We start from the raw sequence: 25,104 nt of genomic DNA, 5'->3' as shown, positions 1-25,104 counted from the left end.
CATATGTGTAGACATATGTAAGTTTAACCCTATATGTTCAATGCTTACACAAACATATATGATTACATGTATGCGAACATCCGCATATGTTAATTGATTATATGAGCATATATGTTGACATACGTAATAATAATCATATATGTTGAATGCTCATATGCACACATATTTTGATATGCAAGAGAATAACATATATGTGTGTTGCTTGCATTTGCATATATGCGGAAATATGTAGAAATATTCTTATATGTTAATTGCTTATATGTACATATATCTAAACATATGCAAGAATAACCCTGTATGTCCATTACTTGCATGAACATATATGATCACATGTATGAGAATACTCATATATGTTAATTGCTTATATGAGCATACATGCTTACACATGTAAGTACATTCTTATATGTTAATTGCTGATATGCACATATGTGTAGACATATGTAAGTTTAACCCTATATGTTCAATGCTTACACAAACATATATGATTACATGTATGCGAACATCCGCATATGTTAATTGATTATATGAGTATATATGTTGACATACGTAATAATAATCATATATGTTTAATGCTCATATGCACACATATATTGATATGCAAGAGAATAACATATATGTGTGTTGCTTGTATTTGCATATATGCGGAAATATGTAGAAATATTCTTATATGTTAATTGCTTATATGTACATATATCTAAACATATGCTAGAATAATCCTATATGTCCATTACTTACATGAGCATATATGATCACATGTATGGGAGTACTCATATATGTTAATTGCCTATATGATCATATATGTCAATTTATATTTGGATCACATATATGATCCTCACATATATATGCATATATCTCAGGTGGGTTTGTATGCAAAGTGCATACATGTACATGTATGGTGACATATATGTGGACCTTGTGTCGGATGTATGTCCATATATGTGTATATATGCTTGTGAACAAAATGTGGGAGAAATAAGCCTTGTGTGCATACAAAGTCTTAGGTATTTTATTTCTAAAGGAAAAAAGAGGAAATACTCAAGTAAAGTACCCTTACATATGTAAGGGTACTTTACTTGAGTATTTCCTCTTTTTTCCTTTAGAAATAAAATACCTAAGACTTTGTATGCACACAAGGCTTATTTCTCCCACATTTTGTTCACAAATGTGTTTAAATTTGTTTTAGTGAGCACTATGATCCCTCGCCCTGCCAGGTGTCAGGGTTTTTTAAGGTCCGCACCAACCCAACCCGTTAAGAGAGCCAGTCCGTCCCGTTAAAATGTGTGTTAATGCTGAACCCAAACCAACCCGGTGGGCCTCAAATGGCCAATTTAATGTAATATGTCTCAGGACATAGGCACCGATTTATGTTCCTGCCGTGGGTGCGCATGCTTGCGCCCCCAACACAACACAATTTCTGCTCCTATAGCACACTGGCAGGCATCAGATACCAAATAGCTATAGGCTACCAATAGCACAGAACCATCAGTATTTTGGGGAAATGGTCACTTTATATGTAGGCAGGCACAATGACTGGTGAATAAAAAGTTGTTAGTAGTTTTGAGCCCCTGTCAGTCGAGGCTGTAATCATCCTACCTGTCTGTCATGCAGAGTGGAGGGGAAAAAGCAGCACTGAGGGGAAGATGAGAAAATGAAACATGCCTGTCTGTCCAAAGTTTTGCTGATCTAATTTCATCATGACACGCAGGGAAATATATTTTGGTAGCCGATGTGTTTAGAAGAGCATTCTCATTTTGTTCAGACAGTTTTGCTATAGGCTAGTGTAGCATGATATTTCACCTGCTTGCTATTAAACTGCCATGAGATTTGTTTGTGGAGCATGGAGACAGACGAGACACAGGGATGAAAAAAGTGGCTGCAGAGAGAGGGCCCAGCAGGTTTTGGGTAGCCTACGCATCACTACAAGATGCTGATTAAACAGCATGGTTATTGCACAGGTGCCTCAGGCTGGTCAGCTCTGAAACTCCTGGTTGAGTAATAAATTATTCTAACAGTTACTTTATACATTACACCCAGTCAGACCTGCTTGTCCACCCACCAGTAATGAGCTGAATAGAGTCCATGGAGTTGGGAATGTGTCAATTATCAGGAAATGTCTGTATTATTCTTTACTCACCTCATTTATTTCATCTGTTGTTTGTTAATTCAGAAACTCTGTCTGCCTGTCAACATCAACACAAATCGAGTCTGAAGGAGAAGGTTCAGTGTGTGTCTGAGGGGCTTGGTGAAGCAGGAACCTCACTTCTGAATGATTTCTACACAGTGCTTTACCTCACGGTGGGAAGGACTCGACAGGTCAATTTTGAACATGAGGTCAGACAGATTGAAGCAGCATCCAGAAACCAGAGATCAGAAACAACAATCAGATGTGAAGACATCTTTAAACCTAGTGGAAATAAACCAACCAAAACATTGATGACAATGGGAGTGGCTGGCATTGGGAAAACAGTCTTAACCCATAAGTTCACTCTGGACTGGGCTGAAGACAAAGCCAACCAGGATATACAGTTCATATTTCCGTTACCTTTCCGAGAGCTGAATCTGCTTAAAGAGGAATACAGCTTTGTGGGACTTATTCATTGCTTCTTTAATAAGATCAAAGAAGCAGTGATCTGCAGGTTTGACGAGTTCCAGGTTGTGTTCATCTTTGATGGTCTGGATGAGTGTCGACTTCCTCTAGACTTCCAGAACAACAAGATCCTGACTGATGTTACAGAGTCAACCTCAGTGGACAGGCTGCTGACAAACCTCATCAAGGGGAATCTGCTTCCCGCTGCGCGCCGCTGGATAACCACACGACCTGCAGCAGCCAATCGGATCCCTCCTGAGTATGTTGACGTGATGACAGAGGTGAGAGGCTTCACTGACAATCAAAAGGAGGAGTACTTCAGGAAAAAAGTCAGAGATGAGCAGGCCAACAACATCATCTCCCACATCAAGGCTTCACGAAGCCTCCACATCATGTGCTACATCCCAGTCTTCTGCTGGATCACTGCTACAGTTCTGGATCATCTGATGAAAACCAGTGAGAAAGTAAAGATGCCCAAGACCCTGACTGAGATGTACATCCACTTGCTGGTGGTTCAGTCCAAATGGGGGGACATCAAGTATAAGGGAACTAAGGAAGAGACCAGGAAGATGATGCTCTCTCTGGCAAAACTGGCTTTTAAACAGCTGGAGAAAGGCAACCTGATCTTCTATGAAGCGGACCTGACAGAGTGTGGCATTGATATACCAGCAGCCTCAGTGACATCAGGAGTGTTCACGGAGATCTTTAAAGAGGAGAATGGGCTGTACCAAAGTGACAAGGTCTTCTGCTTTGTCCATCTGAGCCTTCAGGAGTTTCTGGCTGCTGTCTACATGTTCCACTGTCACACAAACAGCGATGAGGAGGTACTGAAGACATTCCTGGGAAACGGTTTGGGTAGATCTGAAGACCGTGACCAATCCCTGGATGTCTTCCTGAAGACAGCCATGGACAAATCCCTGAAGAGTGAAAATGGACACCTGGACCTCTTTGTCCGCTTCCTTCACGGCCTCTCAGTGGACTCCAGCCAGAGACTCTTACGAGGCCTGCTGGGTCAGACAGAGAGCAGACCAGACAGCATCCAGAGATTAGAAAGCATCCAGACTCAGAGAGCCATCGACCACCTGAAGGAGATGACCACCTTCGATCTCTTTCCTGACAGAAGCATCAACATCTTCCACTGTTTGGTGGAGATGAACGACGAGTCAGTACATCAGCAGATCCTACAGTTCCTGAAGTCCGAGAACAGATCAATGAAGAATGAACTCTCTGAGATCCACTGCTCAGCTCTGGCCTACATGCTAGAGATGTCAGAGGAGGTTCTGGATGTGTTGGACCTGGAGGCCTACAACATATCACAGGAGGGACAACTGAGACTGATCCCAGCTGTGAGGAACTGCAGGAAGGCTCGGTTAGTCCTGATCAGCCCCGGTGCCACGAGGGGGCGCTAGGGGGAAGTGCCCGCTCACTTCTCCACTGTGCCCGCCCACTTCCATGAGAGGGAATTCGCACATTTCCCCCTGCATGCTTTTGTAGCAAGCTAAGTGTTTAGCAGTGGCAGAAATTCAGGCAGAGAGATTATCTCAGTTCAAGTAACAAATCCTGTGCCTCAATACACTGCACGACTACAGGAAATGTCCTTTTACTCACTTTAGAACACACTCACTCAAAGATGGAAACTCAGAGGGGGTCATTAAACTATACCCCCGTCTCACTTATGGTGTCAACATTTAACATTGTAAAGCAATATAGTTAGCATGCAAAACAACTCTACTAGTCATCACATAACATTGCAGATAACTAATAACACATATATAGAGAACAGGAAGGTTTAATTAATCTCCAAAACACATTGTTGAAACACACTACCCCAGAGCATGCTGGGAAACTCTGCCCACTTTCTTCAGCATGCTACACTTTGTTGCTTCCAAACTTTTGATATGAAAGTAACTAACCAAATTAAATGAGTGGTGGGTGGAAATAATCATGAGCCTATTCTTAGTTAAACATGCAGTTTTGAAACATTCAATAAAGACAAATAAAAAATAGACTAGACTCTCCCCTAGGAGCGTTGGCTCCGCGGTAACAGGCGGGCAGTAAAGCTGTTTTCTTATTTTTTTACATCTATTTATTGGGGGGGGGGACATTTTATCAGCCCCCCTGCTTAAGGCTCGTGCCCCCTCTGGATATCTGGTCTGGTGCTGGGACTGGTCCTGATGTAAATACCAAAAGTATAGAACCATGTAGAGTGATCTTTATACTATGGTTGTCACAATGCTAGAATTTCTAACTTTGAGATCTTCTACCAAGGTGAATAATGATGCTCTATGCCTTTTTTGTGTGTGTGGCATAAAAAAATAAACATTAGATGGACAGACACATGCTTCTCCATAATCTAGGCCAGATGAGACTCATTAAAAGCTTTGCTCTTACACAGTAGATTACCCCTGCTCTAGTGCTCTCAACCTTTTTGAGCCACGACCCCCAAAAAACTTTAGGCTCGGGTTCACAACAACCCCTCCTGCCGCTACCATACCCAACGACAGTGTGCACTAGCACAGTTATAACCGCGCTGACCGCGGATATCCTGCCCGCGGGCGGGGCAGATCATAAAAATAAACATTCTGAAGAATAGCGGATGGGTTGCGGGCGGGTGAAACGATGTATCATTAATGAGGAACATTAATATTAATTACGTTATCTAGTCTATGAACGTATTTTAAGCTTAATTTTTTGTCAGGCACATGTTAGCCACCTATGTTAGCCGCCTATTGTTAGATGGCAAGGACCCAAGGCACTGGGGCAGTAGTAAACAACAAGCCACGCGATGGGATGCCTTCTTTCTTAACTCCTTATATGGTCAATGATGTCACCACAAAACAGGAGTTTCCACTGAAGACACATTGGAAGAGAAGACACAACACTCTAGTATTATTTTCCCATACAGCTCAATCCAGTCTTGATCTAAATTTAAAGCTATAAATGTAAAGCTATAAATGTTGTGAAATGTCGGGTGCACAGCGGGCGCAATTCTATAAATAGTACAAAATAATTTGCGCGGATTAATGGTGGGCGGACAGTTCATGCATACACGCGGATTAGGGTGCCATAAAAGCTCATCTGCGCATCTCTAGTGTGCACCCATTCACAAACTGATTTCACTCACTGAAATTGTTTTTATAGTTTAGATAGCGTTATAATACATTAAACCATGTATGGGAGATTTAATCATGAAAGAAAGATTTTTTCTTATTTGTTTCTTTTTTCTCTTTTGACAATTATCCAGTGACCCCCCCAAAATAATCTCACGACCCCTGGGGGGTCCCGACCCCCAGGTTGAGAACCACTGCTCTAGTCGTCAGCCTATCACAACACAGCAGATTACCCCTGCTCTAGTCACCAGCATATCACAAAAAAGCAGATTACCCCTGCTCTAGTCATCAGCCTATCACAACACTTTTAGCTTGTTGAAGTAACATACTGTACCCACCAATGATAGGGAGGGGAAATTCTGTAGTATGTTTGATTTTTCATTAAGAGAAAGCACTGCTGGTATGGAAGATAGGCTGTTTTGAGCAAAAAGACACGTTTCAAATTAGAAGCTGAGATATTCCGCCTTTTGTGAAATGCAGCATTTCAAGCACATTCACTGAGTCTGAAGCTAATATTTTCTGACCTGAAACATCTAACAGTAATTTCCTTCAATTCCTTCAATTTCCTTCACCCCCACCCCCCTCTACTGCAAACTCCTCCTCCGTAGGTGTGTCTCTGGTGGCTCTGCTCGCTCTGAGTGCTACTTGTCAGGCGAGTCTCTGCTGCCTGGATGGCGGCCGCTCGTCGGGGCAGTCTGGATCGGGCTCGCTCGTTTCTGGGGTTTCGGTTGTGAGCTGGGATGAAGCTGCGTCCGATTCTGGGCTTTCTTGGCTTTCTGCTGCGCGTTTCAAAGTGTGCTGCACCCAGAGTCTATTTTCGGAGCCCCCCACCGTTGTGCGCCGGCTCCCAGCGCGACAGCGAAAAGCCAAACTATTCTCATGAGAATGGTTTCATCACGGCTTTTTCTGCTGTTTTTACTCAACTTTCTCTAATCTGGAGAGCACTGTCGCCACCTAATGGGTCGGTAAAATAGGTTATACACATTCAACATGCCCCAAAATTTTACAGGAGATATATTAGGCTTTGATCCACGTCCCACCGTCAAAAAACGCAATTGACGACAATCGTCGTCATTGGCACTCTACGTCACTAAAGCAATTGACAACGATTGTCGTCATTGGCACTCAATGAGTTAACATGTTACAAAGTAATGTGTCACTGTAATCACAATACTTTTTCCTATAACAGAGTAAAGACATTACTGTTCCAGGTTCAGTTTCACATTCCGTTACTGATCTAACAGGTCTGTTGTTTTTTTAGTGTCATTCTTTAGTCTAGTTAAACTCTTTACTGAAGTAATAATATCTATGAAAGATCCCCCTCGTCTTCTCCTGCCTTCAGCTTATGTCAGAAATAGCAGAATACTAAACCATAAAATGAACTAAACCCAAACAAAGTCTGTGTCTAATGGTGTCAGGTTTAACCAGAATTTGAACTGAACTGCCCCAATTATTGCAGTTATCATCATCAGTAGTAGTAGTAGTAGTCGTTGTCGTCGTAATTGCTTTATAAGTTGCTTGCTTGAAGTCCAACTCCTCATTTATTCTTTATTCAGATTGAGGAGCTGCAACTTGTCAGAGACTGACTGTGAAGTCGTGGTCTCAGCTCTGAAGGCCAACCCCTCCCATCTGACAGAGCTGGACCTGAGTCACAGCAACCTGATTCAGAGACGTGCGCTGCATTCAGGATTGAAGCTGATCTCTGCTGGACTGGAGAGTCCACACTGCAGACTGGAGACTCTCAGGTCAGACATCATATTTAATAATGTGCTGATATGAATATTAACTGATTGTTTTTACTCTGCTTTATTATTATTAGGGGTTCAAGCCCCGAAGGACTGTCTGTATGTATGTATGTCTGTATGTCTGCGCACAATTGCTCAAATCTGCATCACTGACATTCACTGATGACATCACAATTACCAGTATGTCAAAATATCATCATCAGTGATATCATCGCTAATTATTCCAGGAGTGTCTGTCTGTCTGTAGCCACTTCTAAACATGAACTCTGGATTAAACCCAAAACCCGTAAATCAGGTCCGGCTATTCCCAGCAGTTCCCTTGCTAGACATGACTCAATAAACCAGTTGGCTGCGGAAATGGTGCTGCGGAAAGCCTGTGGCAGTGGCAGCCATGAAGTGGAAAGATACAGCAAAGATGGCGACGTCCGTGGTTGTGTTGTTTGTTGTGCTTCTGCAATATTTCCTCACACGTACTCGGCAATGCGGAAAAACTATGAAGAAACTGGAAAGTATACGTGTAAGCAGAAGAAGATACGAAGCAGCGACACGTCGTGCACAAAGATCCCACCAGAAAAAGGTTGCTTCAGTGTTCGTGTTACCTGCCCTCAGCAATGTGGAAGTGAGGGAGACCAGGCGGACAATTATTCTGGGAAGATGCACTTAAGAACTTTGATGAGGTGGAATGGAAGTGCAATTTTCAATTTTGCATGTCCCGGTCTACGTTCGAGTATGTGCTGAGTCTGGTGGAACCTGCACTAACACGCAATATTACATGATGGCGAAAACCACTAGAAGCACGTTTGAGACTGGCCGTTGTGCTTTGGTGGTATGCCACACCGAGCGAGTATAGAACAATAAGCTGCGTGTTTGGTGTTGGACTGTCTGTGGGCTACATTGTGCGTGAAGTCACATCTGCCCTAATGAACAATCTCTACAAGCGTTTCATGTGCCTGCCAAAGGGGGAACAGCTCCAGAAGAGCTTAGATCATGAATGTGTCCACAGTCATTTAAGACAGTAACAGTAAGTTATTTCACAGTAAGCATAAACTAAGTGTTCAAGTGGCTGATTTAAGTGTTAAGTGTAATGGCCTGTGGGTAGAAACTGTTTTTGTGTCTGGTAGTTTTGGCGTACAGTGCTCTGTAGCCTGCGAGAGGGAAGGAGTTTAGACAGATCATGGCCAGGGTGAGATGAGTCAGTGATGAGTTTAAAGCCCCCCTCCAGTGTATTTTGTCATCTTTAACATATTTCATGTGTAGCTGTGGTTTTCCCTGCTCTCTTAATGAGCCACAGTGTTCGCAAGTCTATTTTGTTGACAAATAACCTTATTCTGGGCTCAAAGTCCTAAAAATAAGCTGTTGGTAAAAACATGTGATGACGTCAGACATTATGGTTGTCTGACGACTGACATATGATATTCAGATAATAATAATTACTGTATGAGTTACAGTGAATAGCTGGCGTTAACCTCTGACATTAGCTAGCTGTTAGCTTGTGAGTTATGTTAGTTACATGACAGAAATATGCCACTGAATGACCAGTTTGATATAACTGACAAGCAGTTTGAGTCGCACTCTTTCCATAAAGCCCACCAGCTTTGATATATGTTGGCTGGTTGTTGATATTTATAACAATATTGTGGCCTCTGGACAAACATATTGCAGAGGTAGAGGCAGCAATACTGTTTCCGGTCTACCGCCTGGAAGGGAGACAAAGATCGTATATTGAAGGCAGGAGCGATGCTCGTATCCGTTTTGGACAAGAGCGCCACAGCCATGATGTTGCAGTAGAACAAGGTATACGCCTTCGGTTCGGTTCTTATCAATATACGATCTTGGGCGCAAATGATGATGTGTGTTATTACAGCACGTATGTTTTCATAGAACATCAATGGTGTGTACAGGTATGAAAAACTGACTGTAGGGCAGAGTCCTGCATCGGGTCGGGGTTCCACGGGGCCCCGCCGGGTACCCGCAAAAAAATGCGGGGGCGGGTGTTATTTTGTCTTCATTTTATTTGCGGGCTCGGATCTGGGTAGAATAAACAACATGCGGCCCGGGTCGCGGGTGTTGTATAATATATGTATTTTGATTTACTTTTTCTATAACGATAATAATTCAGTCAGTGTGTAACTTCATGTTTTGTCTGAGTCTGACGACCTGACGTCTTTGTCACAATCAGTCAGACTCAGAGAAAATACTGCAGTTGCAAATCCTGGCGGCTGAGTGGCAGTATTGGCTTGTTTATTGGAGGGGGGCGTCAGTGGTCAGGTCGTCACTCAGGGCAGGGCAGGCACAAGAGACAGGTAGGTGACAGACTATAGTTCAGTAGTACATTTCGTTCATTATCTTAGACCTAGACCTATGCTAGCTAGCTTGTTGCATTGCATATCTACTAAAAAAGTCAGAGATGAGCAGGCCAACAACATCATCTCCCACATCAAGGCTTCACAAAGCCTTCACATCATGTGCTACATCCCAGTCTTCTGCTGGATCACTGCTCTGGTTCTGGAGGATCTGAAAACCATTGAGACAGGAAAGATGCCCAAGACCCTGACTGAAATGTACATCCACTTCCTGGTGGTTCAGTCCAAACGGGGGAAAGTCAAGTATCATGGGAGAGCTGAGACAGATGCACACTGGACTGAAGAGACCAGCAAGATGATTCTCTCTCTGGCAAAACTGGCCTTTGAACAGCTGCAGAAAGGCAACCTGATCTTCTATGAAGCAGACCTGGGAGACTGTGGCATTGATATCACAGCAGCCTCAGTGAGATCAGGAGTGTTCACAGAGATCTTTAAAGAGGAGCGTCGGGTGTACCAGTTCGGGGACAAGATGTTCTGCTTTGTCCATCTGAGCCTTCAGGAGTTTCTGGCTGCTGTCTACATGTTCCACTGTTACACAAACAAGGATGAGGAGGTACTGGACCTATTCCTTGGAAAAGATTTGGGTAGATCTGAAGACAGTGACCAATCCCTGGATGTCTTCCTGAAGACAGCCATGGACAAATCCCTGAGTAAAAATGGACACCTGGACCTCTTTGTCCGCTTCCTTCATGGACTCTCAGTCGACTCCAGCCAGAGACTCTTACGAGGCCTGCTGGGTCAGACAGAGAGCAGACCAGGCAGCATCCAGAGAGCCATCAGGAACCTGAAGGAGATGACCACCTTCAATATCTCCCCTGACAGAACCATCAACATCTTCAACTGTTTGGTGGAGATGAACGACAAGTCAGTGCATCAGCAGATCCTACAGTTCCTGGAGTCACAGAACAGATCATGGTATGAAGGGGATACACTCTCTGAGATCCACTGTTCAGCTCTGGGCTACATGCTAGAGATGTCAGAGGAGGTTCTGGATGTGTTGGACCTGGAGGCCTACAACATATCATGCGAGGGACAACTGAGACTGATCCCAGCTGTGAGGAACTGCAGGAAGGCTCGGTTAGTCCTGATATAAATACCAAAAGTATAGAACCATGTAGAGTGATCTTTATACTAGGGTCGCCACTATGCTAGAATTTCTGGCTTTGATATCTTCTACCAAGGTAAATACTGATACTCGATACCATTTTTGGACCGCGGGGGGGTGGGGGTGGGGGGGCTTGGATGTAAACATTGGATGGACAGACGCATGCTTCTCCATAATCTAGGCCAGATGAAACTCATTAAAAGCTTTGCTCTTACACAGTAGATTACCCCTGCTCTATTCCAGTCGTTCTCAACCTTTTTGAGCCACGACCCCCAAAAAACTTTAGGCTCGGGTTCAGAACGCCCCCTCCTGCCGCTACCATACCCAACGACAGTGTGCATGCATTCACACACTGATTTCACTCACTCACTGAAATCGTTTTTATAGTTTAGATAGCTGCATGTATAATACATTACACCATGTATGGGAGATTTAATCATCATGAAAGAAAAATATTTTCTTATTTTTTTTATTTTTTCTCTTTTGACAATTATCCAGCGACCCCCACAAAATAATCTTGCGACCCCTGGGGGGTCCCTACCCCCAGGTTGAGAACCACTGCTCTAGTCATCAGCCTATCACAACACAGCAGATTACCCCTGCTCTAGTCACCAGCATATCACAAAAAGCAGATTACCCCTGCTCTAGTCATCAGCCTATCACAACACTTTTAGCTTGTTGAAGTAACATACTGTACCCACCAATGAATGATAGGGAGGGGAAATTCTGTAGTATGTTTGATTTTTCATTCAGATAAACCACTGCTGGTATCAGTACTGTTGATGAGTATTGTACTAGTGTCCAATGTGTATTGATACTTACCAATACTATTGACAACTTTATACTTCCTTTGAATGCCAAATAAACCAAGAGAAAGAACAAGTACCTGACACCATCATAATTATAGTAAATATCTATAGTTCCTCAAACATAGAGAATATTACCTGTTGTTCTACATAGCAGTGGTACACCATGTTGCCGTGTTGGGCTTCACATGTTACAAAGTAATGTCACTGTAATCACATTACTTTTTCCTGTATCCAGTTATCATCATCAGTAGTAGTAGTAGTCATTGTCGTCGTAATTGCTTTATAAGTTGCTTGCTTGAAGTCCAACTCCTCCTTTATTCTTTGTTCAGAGTGAGGGGCTGCAACTTGTCAGAGACTGACTGTGAAGTCGTGGCCTCAGCTCTGAAGGCCAACCCCTCCCATCTGACAGAGCTGGACCTGAGTCACAGCAACCTGATTCTGGAGAGGAATCTGCATTCAGGATTGAAGCGGATCTCTGCTGGACTGGAGAGTCCACACTGCAAACTGGAGACTCTCAGGTCAGACATCATATATTTAATAATGTGCTGATATGAATATTAACTGATTGCTTTACTATTATTAGGGGTTCAAGCCCCGAAGGACGGTCTGTCTGTCTGTATTTCTGTATGTCTGCACACAATTGCTCAAATCTGCATCACTGATGACATTCACTGATGACATCACAATTACCGGTATGTCAAAATATCATCAAAATATCATCAAAATATCACTTTTGTTCCACGGGCCATCAGGCTGTACAATGCCTCTCCATTGTGCAGGGGGCGGGGCCCCAGCAACCTGGAGACTTGAGACTTTAGTATTTATTTGTGTATGTACTGCAGGCACTTTCTCTATGCACATGTTTGCCTGTGCACAGGCACAGGCACTTGTTTACCTCTCTTATTTCCATGTCCCTGCCAGGACTGGCTCTCCTATCTTTTTGATCTTTTTGATCTTGTTTATCTTTTTATTGCCTCTTCTTTTTTTGTATTTTAACATGCTTTTTATCCTTCATCTGTACTTTGTTATTTGTATGTGCAACTGGAAGCTGCTGTGCAACAGAATTTCCCTCGGGATTAATAAAGTATTTATCTATCTATCTATCTATCTATCTATCTATCTATCTATCTATCTATCTATCTATCTATCCATCTATCTATCTATCTATCTATCTATCTATCTATCAGTGATGTCATCGTCGCTAATTATTCGAGGAGTGTCTGTCTGTCTGTAGCCACTTCTAAACATGAACTCTGGATCAAAACCAAAACCATACAATCAGGTCCGGCTTCCCAGCAGTTCCCTGGCTAGACATGACTCAATAAACCAGTTCATCTCTTTCTAAACATGGGGAGAAGCTCCGGCGCTGCAGTTGAATGATATTGCCCAGTTTGCAAGCAGAGGGGGGGGGGGGGGGGGGGGGGGGGAGCCTGCGGAACTGGTGCTGCGGAAAGCCTGCGGCAGTGGCAGCCATGAAGTGGAAAGATACAGCAAAGATGGCGACGTCCGTGGTTGTGTTGTTTGTTGTGCTTCTGCAATATTTCCTCACACGTACTCGGCAACACAGAAAAACTATGAAGAAACTGGAAAGGTAGTGTATATACGTGTAAGCAGAAGAAGATACGAAGCAGCGACACGTTGTGCACAAAGATCCCACCGGAGAAAGATTGCTTCAGTATTTGCGTTACATGCCCTCCAGCGTGAGAGAGCAATGTGGAAGCGAGGGAGACCAGGCGGGCAATTATTCTGGGAAGATGCACTTAAGAACTTTGATGAGGTGGAATGGAAGTGTCAATTTTGCATGTCCTGGTCTACGTTCGAGGATTATGAGTCTGGTGGAACCTGCACTAACACGCAAGATTACACGATGGCAAAAACCACTAGAAGCACCTTTGAGACTGGCTGTTGTACTTTGGTGGTATGCCACACCGAGCGAGTATAGATAGTATAGATAGTATAGCTGCGTGTTTGGTGTTGGACTGTCTACTGTGGGCTACCTTGTGCGTGAAGTCACATCTGCCCTAATGAACAATCTCTATACAAACGTTTCATTTGCCTGCCAAAGGGGGAAAAGCTACAAGAGCATATATCATGAATGTGTGCACAGTAATTTAAGACAGTAACAGTAAGTTATTTCACAGTAAGCATAAACTAAGGGCTCTATCTTCCCTTATTCATATAGGATTCACAAGGTGAGATCACTCCCCTTAAAAGCCACAGCATCACCGCCATCACACACCAGCTTCTTTCTTGCTGAGAGCAAGCAGAGAAACAGAGAGAGAGAGAAAAGAGAGAGGGGGTGGAAAGAACGAGAGAGGGAAGAGAGAGAGGCCCGCGCGCAATTCAAGATTCAAGATTTTTATTGTCACTCCATAGTACAAGTATCACGTGTGAAATTCTTGTGCTGTAGACTCCGTTACAACATAGAAATAAGATAAAAAAAAAAAAAAAAAAAAAAAAACAAGAGGCAACAAGCAATAAAGCAGTAAGACACGCCACAGACAGTGGCACATATGTGCAAATGGCATGAACATACTTTTAACATAAATAAACATAATTAAACATAATAACATTCTGTTAGGTGCAAATATGCCTAGTTAACATACTATAGACAAGTTTCCTGGGCCGTTCCTAGGGCGGCGCCATAGCAGCCTTTCGTGTCCCCGGCTTCCGTTTAAGTCCACATTGCGTCCACAGCAGCGAGCACATCAGAAGGCAGCAGCCGAAATATCCAAACTTTTTTACAACGATCGATAACATCAGCTACACTAACGTTAGCAGACGTTATTAACAATGGGTTATTCTGGAACACATTGTGCAGTGCGTGGCTGTCACAAAACACAGTGCGCGTTTCCATCCACTGCTATTTTGCGAATTATAGAGCTGACAATCACCTCGTGTTTGAGGCTGTCTGAGCTGCTGATCAGCTGCTAGACCCGATATACAGCTCTGTTAAACACATCTAACGTTATTAATTTAAAGTTTCTTGATGATCTACAAGTAGACAAAGGTACCATAACGCCATTTCTGGATTACCAGGTGTGACTCGGCAAACTAACGTTATAATCCCAACCCGATCTCCCAATTTTAAAAAAAGAATAGCAACGTTTGTGGACCAACGTTGCTATGTTACAATTTCGTCTCCGAAATTGTAAAATGGTAATCCACGGAGCAGATAGTAGGTGAATACAATTTCATTCAAGTCTAGAAGTGAGTCGCCTTAAAGTTAATATCCCAGTATTCTTCTGTTTACCACGGCGGGTATTGTGCTGCGTATTGACCATGATTTACCGTGTGTAGCCCCATTGTGTGGAGGCTACACACGGCATGTCATGTTTTGCAGTGATCAAGGCAAACTGGGTTGTTTTTGAATGGAGAGACACCTAACGTTAGTCTGGCTGACTGTGACAGAGAGGACAGTAACCTAACGTTAGTCTGACTGACTGTGAGAGAGGAGAGGACTGTAACCTAACGTTAGTTTGACTGTGAGAGAGGAGAGGACTGTAACCTAACGTTAGTCTGACTGACTGTGACAGAGGAGAGGACTGTAACCTAACGTTAGTCTGACTGTGAGAGAGGAGAGGACTGTAACCTAACGTTAGTCTGACTGACTGTGACAGAAGAGAGGACAGTAACATAACGTTAGTCTGACTGACTGTGAGAGAGGAGAGGACTGTAACCTAACGTTAGTCTGACTGTGAGAGAGGAGAGTACTGTCACTGTAACCTAACATTAGTCTGACTGACTGTGACAGAGGAGAGGACTGTAACCTAACGTTAGTCTGGCTGACACTTCGGAGCTTTTGAGATAGTTCATCGCGTTGCCGTCCACCGCCATTGATTCCTCAAAATACGTTATAATCCTGCCTGTAGTTACGTTCGGCCATTTACTCATATTATCTTCCCATGTGTTGTCCACTGTCAACGGGTGTGGGATAGACACTCTTTCATTAGATAGGAGACTCGCAGAATGATCCCAAGTTTGCATTTTTTCGGCGGTCGCTATGGCTACTACGGTAGTACGTTACGCTTCTCCGTATTCACAAACACCGGAAGCGACAGACACGATCGCGGCCGAGTCCGGAAGCAAACCGGAAGTGCCCAGGAAACTTGTCTATTGAACATTAGTCATACGTGATGGTAGCAGCTGCAGTGCGGTACAGTACGGCTATTACACTATTTGTATATGTTAAGGAGTCTCATGGCCTGCGAGAAGAAACTGTCCCTCAAGCGATTTGTGCGTGCTCTTGGGACCCTGTATCTCCTCCCTGAGGGTAGCAGGGAGAACAGACTGTTGTGGGGGTGGTTTGTGTCTTTGATGATCTTCATGGACCTCCTGAGGCACCGCTGGTTGTACAGATCTTGCAGTTCTGGCAGCTCACATCCTGTTACGTGCTGGGCCGCGCGCCTCACCCTTCTTAGCGCCCTGCGGTCCATGGTGGTGCAGTTCCCGTACCAGGTGGTGAAGCAGCCAGTCAGCAGGCTTTCAATGGTGCCTCTGTAGAAGACAACATTAAGTGCAATTACGCAGTGATGTCCCAAAGCGTGCGCTTACTGTAATTAGACGTTTCGTTCATATAGGCTATAACATAGCCCTACACATCTAAAAATATTTGTTTCTTTAATAGGGTAGGAATGATGGTGTGAGATTTTACTTCTAGCCTATTTCAATAGCCTGTGTCAGAATTGTCCACTCTGGTTAAGCCATTGACTGCGGTCACGCCATCCGCGCTGTGGAGAAGTTGTTCTTGTATGCGTGCAATTGCAGGGAAAGAGGTTACTGTACTGGCCGGACACTACAGGTGTTGTGCCAAAAAGTGGGTCGGTGCCCTGGGTGTTTTGGGCCGGCCAGGGTGGGAAGAGGCAGCTTGGCACAACACCGTCACAACTTTCTCAAAAACAATCTACTGTTACCTCACTCCACCACAAACCTGTATGGTCGGGAATTATCTAGCCTAATAAAACCATGACAAACAAATTCTCATTTTTACGGGCAACTCCCAAACCTCTCTTCGCGCTCGGCAGATACCAACTGTATCTTCCCCGCAGCGCTAAATGACACTTGCGCGAGACACATGATAGGCTAGAGGCCCACCGACACGCCTGGGCCACGCCTACACCTGTGTCATCACAGCGTAAGACTGGATGGTGGAGGCAGACGATAGCTTAAGACGCTAGGAAGATAGCAATAAGAGGCGCGCAAACGATAGCGCCGTACGACGATAGGGCCTAAGTGTTCAAGTGGCTGATTTAAATGTTAAGTGTAATGGCCTGTGGGTAGAAAGTGTTTTTGTGTCTGGTAGTTTTGGCGTATAGTGCTCTGTAGTGCCTGCGAGAGGAAAGGAGTTTAGACAGATCATGGCCAGGGTGAGATGGGTCAGTGAAGATCTTTAAGTTTAAAGCCCCCCTCCAGTGTATTTTGTCATCTTTAAGATATTTCACGTGTAGCTGTGTTTTCCCTGGTCTCTTAATGAGCCACAGTGTTCACAAGTCTATTTAAAAAAAAAAACTCTCGTAACGGGACAAGCCCGTCTTTTATTGTCACACGAACACCACAATACATGCATGCGGCCACAACACACTCATGCTGACGGTGGCCGGTGAAAAGTGTCCTCTGCATTTAACCCATCCAGGCATGTCCTTTCCTCCGGGGGGCAGGCCAGGAGCAGTGGTCGCTTTCTCGTACAGCGCCCGGGGACCAACTTCGGATGTTGTCGTCACTGGTTGGATGACGATGACGATCTGATCTTCTGCATGTTTTTAGTGGGGGGGTTATATACGGGGGAACCCCCTGGGGGAGCACATGCAAACTCCACACAGAGAGAAAGGCCCTTACGAGGAGATACCCCACCTGGGCAGTAGGCACTGAAGATATGGGGGGGAACACAACCACAGTGCCCACAGTGTCCCAGGCGAGAATCGAACTCAGGACCCTCTGACTGTGAGGCGACAGCTCTACCACTGAGCCACCGTGCCCCATATTTTGACATATAACCTTATTCTGGGCTCAAAGTCCAAAAAATAAGCTGTTGGTAAAAACAGGTGATGATGTGAGACATTATGGTTGTCTGACGACTGACATATGATATTCAGAAAATAATAATTACTGTATGAGTTACAGTGAATAGCTGGCATTAGCCTCTGGCATAGCTGTTAGCTTGTGAGTTATGTTAGTTACATGACAGTAATACGCCACTGAATGACCAGTTTGATATAACTGACAAGCAGTTTGAGTCACACTCTTTCCATAAAGCCCACCAGCTTTGATATATATTGGCTGGTTGTTGATATTTATAACAATATTGTGGCCTCTGGACGGACATTTTGCAGAGGTAGAGGCAGGAATACTGTTTCCGGTCTACCGCCTGGAAGGGAGACAAAGATCATATATTGAAGGCAGGAGCAATGCTCTTATCCTTTTTGGACAAGAGCGCCACAGCCATGATCTTGCAGTAGAACAAGGTATAAGCCTTCGGTTCTTATCAATATACTATCTTGGGCACAAATGATGACGTGTGTTATTACAGCACGTATGTTTTCATAGAACATCAATGGTGTACAGGTATGAAAAACTGACTGGAGGGGGCTTTAAGTGTTACAGTGCTAGCTAGACCCAAAATGTTAGTGTAGCTGGTTAAATAAATGTCTACATCCAGCCTAGCAAGGGTTAATTTAGGGACAGGTTGAGGTTAATTTAGGATCAAGTTATTGTTAAGTCAGGATCAAGTTCTCCATCCAACTCAAATTCTGCTTTTTACCACAATTATTTCCAGAGAAACTGCCATCTGAAAATATTGTTCATATAAAATTGGATTCTGAAACTTAACTGAACCTTGTGACAGCCGGTCTGCTTTCAGATGGAATTAAGACTCTATGATGCCGACATGCTGCTGATCCACATTGACAACATGCTGAAGTCCACTGGATTATGAAACACTGGATTGTTGAAAGCTTTCTGGGATATGTTATCTTATACCTGTAGCTAATTTGTTTTATTCTTTATTCAGATTGGGGGGCTGCAACTTGTCAGAGGCTTACTTTGAAGTCCTGGTCTCAGCTCTAAAGTCCAACCCCTCCCATCTGAGAGAGCTGGACCTGAGTGGATGCAGGTTGTCAGAGTCTGACTGTGAAGCCCTGGTCTCAGCTCTGAAGTCCCCCCTGTCGTGTCTGAGAGAGCTGGATCTGAGTAACAACAATGTACAAGATTCAGGGGTGAAGCTTCTCTCTGCTGGACTGAAGAGTCCAGACTTCAGACTGGAGATTCTCAGGTAAAATCAGTTTACAGTTATTTCTCAGCTGATTTGACACATTTCTCCAAATTATGGTCTGTTCTCTCAAATCAGGATTCTTGAATCTGCAAAGATCACTCTGCAGGTTTTACACAAGGATTTGAGTTTTATTGATCCAGCTTCATTATACACAGCAGTGAAGCTCAGTGACTTAGAGAAGATCATCCATGTTCTGATATGTTGTCATTAGATTACCACATCTCTCTCTCTGTTCATCTCAGCCATAATTAACTGTCACATCTCCAGCTGCTTCAGAATAGAGCAGCTAGATATTAACCAGTGGGAATGTGACTTCATCATCTCCCAGTTTTAACACCTGTTCTCTGGTTACGTTAGATAGATAATTCATATTAAAATGTCACTGAACACATTTAAAGCAGGCTAGGTTTGGCCCTGAATTACACTGTGGAGCTCTTAGTTCCCTGTGAGCTGAGGGTCAGCTGAGATCTGCAGGTCCTCCCAACTTTCCTTCAGACTCAACACTGAACATGGTTTCACTTTAGTGAGGCTACAGATTCACTATCATCTTTAAAACTCTTTATAAAACACACTTTTATTGAGTGCTTCTTAAGCATCTTAGCGCTAAGAAGCTTCTTTAACCCTTATTAAGGCCCCCTTAAGAAGCAAATGCATTTCCCAATTGCTTCTTAGCCTAAGATGATCTTTCGTTACGAAGGCATGCATTTCCCGAAAGCTTCTTAGCGCTAAGAAGCTTCTTTGACCCTTCTTAACACATTGAGTGCCAGCGACGCCATATGGCGTCATTAGAAATTTACCGTAGGCTGCCAGCGACGCCAAATGGCGTCAGTAACTCGAAATTGTTTTTTTGACGGGGGGGTGTCGATCTATGCCTCTTACATCGCCTCTTACAATATGATAGCTATTGAATGTGTCTAACCCAGTGGTTCCCAACCGGTGGTACGCGTACCGTAGGTGGTACTTGCGACCCCTGCTGGTGGTACTTGGAAGGCTCTGTGAAAATTCAAATTTTTTTTTTTTTTTTTTTTTTTTTTTTTTTTTTTTTTTTTTTTTTGTGCAAAATCCATGGTGGTCATTAGTAGTAGTTTTCAAACATGTGAAAGTGAAATAATAATAATAATTATTAATATTATTGGCAGTGTTTCTCAAGGTAGGTGGTACTTGCGCCCCCCCTGCTGGTGGTACTTGATCCCTGGAATCCCAATGTTTAAATTATGAAGTGGATCAAAACGGGAGGGAATCGTAAAAGAGCTGTAGTAGAGGAGAGCAGCAACGATGAAGCACAAGGAGGTGAAGGCAGCAGTCAACCCAGCACAAGTGCAGCTGCTGCAGGTTGCACATAGGCTGCAGGTTGGAATAAATTTGCCTCCTGCGTGAACTGTGCATAGCTGAATACAGGCCCGTAGCTACCATTGAGGACACCGAGGTCATGACCTCGGTATTTTCCACACCAATTTTTTTTTTTTTTTTTTTTTTTAAATAACCCTGGTCCCCAGATCTATTAATCTGTCATTGATGTTTTAATGCGACAGTTGATCGGAAATGCAACAATTTGCTTCCTCTCTGTGTGCTATAGAAGAGAGATAACTCACAACATTCAGATTTTGCATTGAGGCTAGATTGGGGCTAGACTTTGGGGACAGTTCTATTGAAGTGAATGGGTAAGTAACTCCCCTGTAAGTGATGTTTGTGTAGATGGGCCATTGTATTTAATTGAGCAGTATTCTGCCATGTGACCTGTATGCAGAATATAAATTATATCATATGGGGAGACATTTATTTTTTGTATCATTTTAAAGCAACAGCACAGTAAAGAGGATATTAATCTAACATGATGTATGTAGTTCTTTATAGATCTAGCCTCTTCATTTTGCTCTCAAAGTGCACCAGATTGAAGCATTTTACTTTAAAATGGACAAAATTTTCTATCCGGGGGTGCACAGCCCCCCCTGGTCCCCCCACGCCGCGCTAAAATGACCTCGGTATTTCTCAAACTCTGGCTACGGGCCTGGCTGAATAGACTGTATTTTAACGTCGGTCATATGGTGGTACTTGGAGAGCCAACTACTTTCTCAGGTGGTACTTGGTGTAAAAAGGTTGGGAACCACTGGTCTAACCTATTTTACAGAACCCTTAGGTGGCGACAGCGCACTCCAGATGAGAGAAAGTGGAGTAAAACCATAGAGTAAAACACACAGAAGAAGTCGTTTGGGAAGAGGAAATCGCATCGCATCCGTCCGTATGCAGCTGCTTCATTGAAGCATAACGTAGCTGTGCCCCTGCAGCAGCCAATCTGCTGTCACAATTGAGCACCTCGTGTCCGCTGCATTCGCTGCATTCGCATGATCAGCCGTGGAGTTCTCAACTGGAAGCATGGTGACATACACGCGGGTGTAAAAAAGCTGGACTAGCGGACTTTTCACTGCTGAGAGCACACGCAGAGCAAACGCACTCACAGCAGAGCAGAGCAGAGAGATACTCCTCCCACAACGGGGGGGGGGGGGGGGGGGGGGGGAGGAGGAGGGGGGGAGGTGGGGCACGCAGGACACTACAGCATACAACAGACCCAAGCAGCTGCAGCATTACATCAGAAAATATTAGCAATGAGTCAATGATGTGCTTGAAATGCTTCCTTTCACAAAATGGGCATTATCTCAGCTCGTAGAAAAAAAGGGCTGTTTTTGGTCTAATCAAGCTATCTTCTCCGGCTCATAACTAAAGAACGGAAAATGGGATCAATAAACTTTTTTTTGCAGGTGATAGAAGAGAGTCTCATCGTTATTTGTGCGTGTTCAGTGTTTACATAGTAATTATTAAAGAAATTATATGACTGTTTTAAAATGCATTGCGGCCTATGTGGCACAGTACAGCACCTTTTGCCCAAGGGCCGTGGCACTCAAAGTGTTAAAGGCCGGCTTTTCCGTGGGGGATATGAATATATATTAAATCTCATGCCCCTAAGGTTTTCGAATCCGTTGAAATTTTTGAAATTGGAGCTTCACTCCCAGAGATATCAAGCATCTCTCACATATTTTTTGGGCCAGCCGACGCGTTTCGCGTCATCTGGCCCAAGTCCGCCTTGCGGAAATCGTGCACCTATGAACTACAACTGTTGTGAGCCATGGGCCCGCCTCTAGAGGTCCTCCACGCCCCTTCAGAGGTCTGAAGAAAAACAAAAAGGCAGCCATCTTTTTCGACCAGCTAGCCTGCTGTAGCTAGGTTAGCTTTCCATAGCTCCTTGCAAAGAGACGATTTTCTCGGGAACGGAAGCACGGACACACACGTGACTGGCGGCATTGGAAAGCTCGTCAAATTTTACATCTAGTAGTAGGTGGGTTGAAGTAACGAAATCAACGCTGAGCAATGTACCCGTTTTTACACAATTTTACAGAAAATAGTTACAACATCAGATGTGCGTAACTCCTACGAAAATGCCTTAAAAAAAATGAATTTTTTTTTATGAAGACATCTCCCGACATATATACTTCAGTTTAAATTTGGTGCAATTTGAAGGCAATTTATTTTCGATTTATTTTCGATTTATTTCTTCTTCTCTCCATGTAATATTGTCGAAGCCTTCTTCTTCTTCTTCTTCTTTGAGTTTTATGGCGGTTGGCAAACATATATGTGCATTACCGCCACCTACTGGAGTTTGATATCAGCCAAACGCCTGAGGGGTGGGCATGGAAACGAAGGCCACGCGAGCCCAGTGCATTGTGGGAAATGTAGTATTTCGAGTCCCCGCACCCGCACCTCCCCCCCACCACCCCCCCCCCCCCCCCACACACACACACAGAGTGGATTTCTGGTGATATCTCAGGCTGTAAACAACCAATTTCAAAAATTTCAACGGATTTGAAAACCTTAGGGGCGTGAGATTTAATATATATTCATATCCCCCACGGAAAAGCCGGCCTTTAAGGCTCCCGTAAGAAGCCAACGAAGCCAACACGTTTCCCGATTGCTTCTTAGCCTAAAATTATCTTCCGTTAAGAAGGCTGCATTTCCCAAAAGCTTCTTAGCGCTAAGATGATCTTTCGTTAAGAAGGTTTTGTAAGAAGGGTCTGGGGCATTCTTAACACCTTCTTAATGACGAAACACTGGCAGATCCAGCCGCGTCAGGCAAAAGGAGATACTTGTGTCCACTGTTCCTCTTGTGTTTTTCCCTTTTTCCTTTCTTTCATGCACCCTTTAGTGTTTAAACTTGGGGAACACTTGAAAATCTCCCCTGTATGTATGGTTACTTGTGTTTTAAATGTTTTACCGTACGCTATATTCCTCTAATCAGAATGGATTTCTTTTATAATAAGAATGTTGTGGATTTATATAGCACCTTTCACAGAACCCAAAGTCGCTTAAATTCTGTAGTGTTTCTCGCAATTTTGTTGTATGCTGTGTATATGAAGCAATTTGAACTGCAGTCCATGTCTGAAATAAATAATGTTTAACACATTCACTGCCAGCCTTTTTTTTTTTTACTGTAGGTAGCTTTTGCCAGAGGGTTTTTTTGAGGATTCTGGCTCATTTTACAAGAGCCAAGGATAATTTTCTGCTTGGAGTTTGTCAACACAAAGTTCACAAAAGTACTAATAGAATGTGTGCTTTCTCTGTCTAAAAGAGTTAGTTTGTAGAGTTAGTAGTTATGTAGATATTAGCCGTTGAGTACAGCATGGTTTCAGCGTCTGAGACAAAAAGCTGAGATAATCGCAGTTTTGTGAAATTCAATATCAAACAGTCACTTTAACCATTTATTTTTGGCATCAGTGAGACTATCAGACATAAACAATATAGTTCTGAACAGTAATTTCCTCCATAGCAGCACCCGCACCCCCTCTCCTTACAACTCCTCCCTCCGTGGGCGTGTCTGGTGGATTTCAGCAGCGTTTGTCAGTCACAAGCCAGTCTCTCCTGCCTGTCTGAGCAGTGAGCAGCAGCCTCTATCTCTGGCGGCCCCTCGTCGGCGAGCGTGGATGTGGCTTAATCCGTTCTTGGATTTTCGGTTGAGAGCTTTGACGAAGCCTTGTGTGACTCTAGGCTTATGCTGCGCGCTTCAAAGTGTGCTTTCCACCCAGTCCACCTTTGGAAGCCCCCACCGCCGTGCGCCCGTGTGAAAGGTTTTCGCCTACAGTATGAGAATGAGGCTCGTTCGCTTCTGGGTCCTCGGTTGAGCTCAGCTGGAATGCGTGCGTTTCTGGCCAAACAACACTCAATAGTCTGAGCACCGTCGCCACTCAGTGGGTCGGCGGAATGGATTGCACACGCCCGGCGGCTCTAACAGTATAATAGAAGATGCAAAAGGGCCAGATCAACGATCCACCGTCAAAAAAAAAAAAACGATTTTTTTGACGTATCCATACGTCGCTGGCAGTGAACGGTTGGATTCTGCTTGACGTATCAGTACGTCGTTGGCAGTTAACGTGTTAATAGAAGAAGTTCTTGTTTAACATGACCACGATTAGGTTATTCTACAACAGTGTTTCTCAACCACTGTGTCGTGGCCCACTGGTGGGCTCAAAGTGCCATCTAGTGGGCCGCAGAGGACCTCTCACATCAAGATGGTGGACAGCTCCAGTTAAGATGCTTCTTAACACATTGAGTGCCAGCGACGCCATATGGCGTCAAGAGAAATTTACCGTAGACTGCCAGCGACGCCAAATGGCGTCAATAACTCGAAATTCATATTTTGACGGGGGAATGTCGATCTAAGCCTCTTACATCGCCTCTTACAATATGGGAGCTGTTGAATGTGTCTAGCCTATTTTACAGAACCCTTAGGTGGCGACAGTGACCTCCCGATTAGACAGAGGCCAGGAGAAAAGAGAGAAGTCATGAGGAAACGGAAATCGCCATTGATATGCTTGAAGCATAACGTTACTTGGCTGTGCCTGTGAAAAGCAGTCATCTGCTGCCACGGTTGAGCCCCATCCGTGTCCGCTGCTATGGTCCATCCATATGATTTAGTTGCCGACACGGCGACAGCGGCGTCTTTCTGAGGGGTTACATTGTTCTCGGCTGGGAGCCGAGGACACGCTGTGAAGGAGCGGGGGATGCAGGCAGCGGACTTTTCAGTGCAGATCAAACAGAGCAAACCGCAGCGGAGACACTCGACTCCTCCCAC

At 44.1% G+C, this 25,104-nt stretch overlaps 1 protein-coding gene across 1 annotated transcript in view; it reads left to right on the top strand.

Annotated features, from left to right (window-relative positions):
* Positions 1-25,104, top strand: part of LOC310792216 (protein NLRC3-like) — a gene marked incomplete at both ends in the record, with an annotated part of 57,927 nt that overhangs the window by 3,127 nt on the left and 29,696 nt on the right. The window contains 2 exons of the mRNA XM_083653944.1: positions 2,699-3,749; positions 10,628-10,790. Of these exons, the coding sequence (XP_083510070.1) occupies positions 2,699-3,749; positions 10,628-10,790 (1,214 nt within the window). The remainder of the gene's footprint in view (positions 1-2,698; positions 3,750-10,627; positions 10,791-25,104) is intronic.

This window comes from Poromitra crassiceps (assembly GCF_964638095.1).
Source record: "Poromitra crassiceps genome assembly, chromosome: 17".
NCBI lineage: Eukaryota > Metazoa > Chordata > Actinopteri > Beryciformes > Melamphaidae > Poromitra > Poromitra crassiceps.
This window is presented reverse-complemented; position numbering and strand designations above follow the sequence as displayed.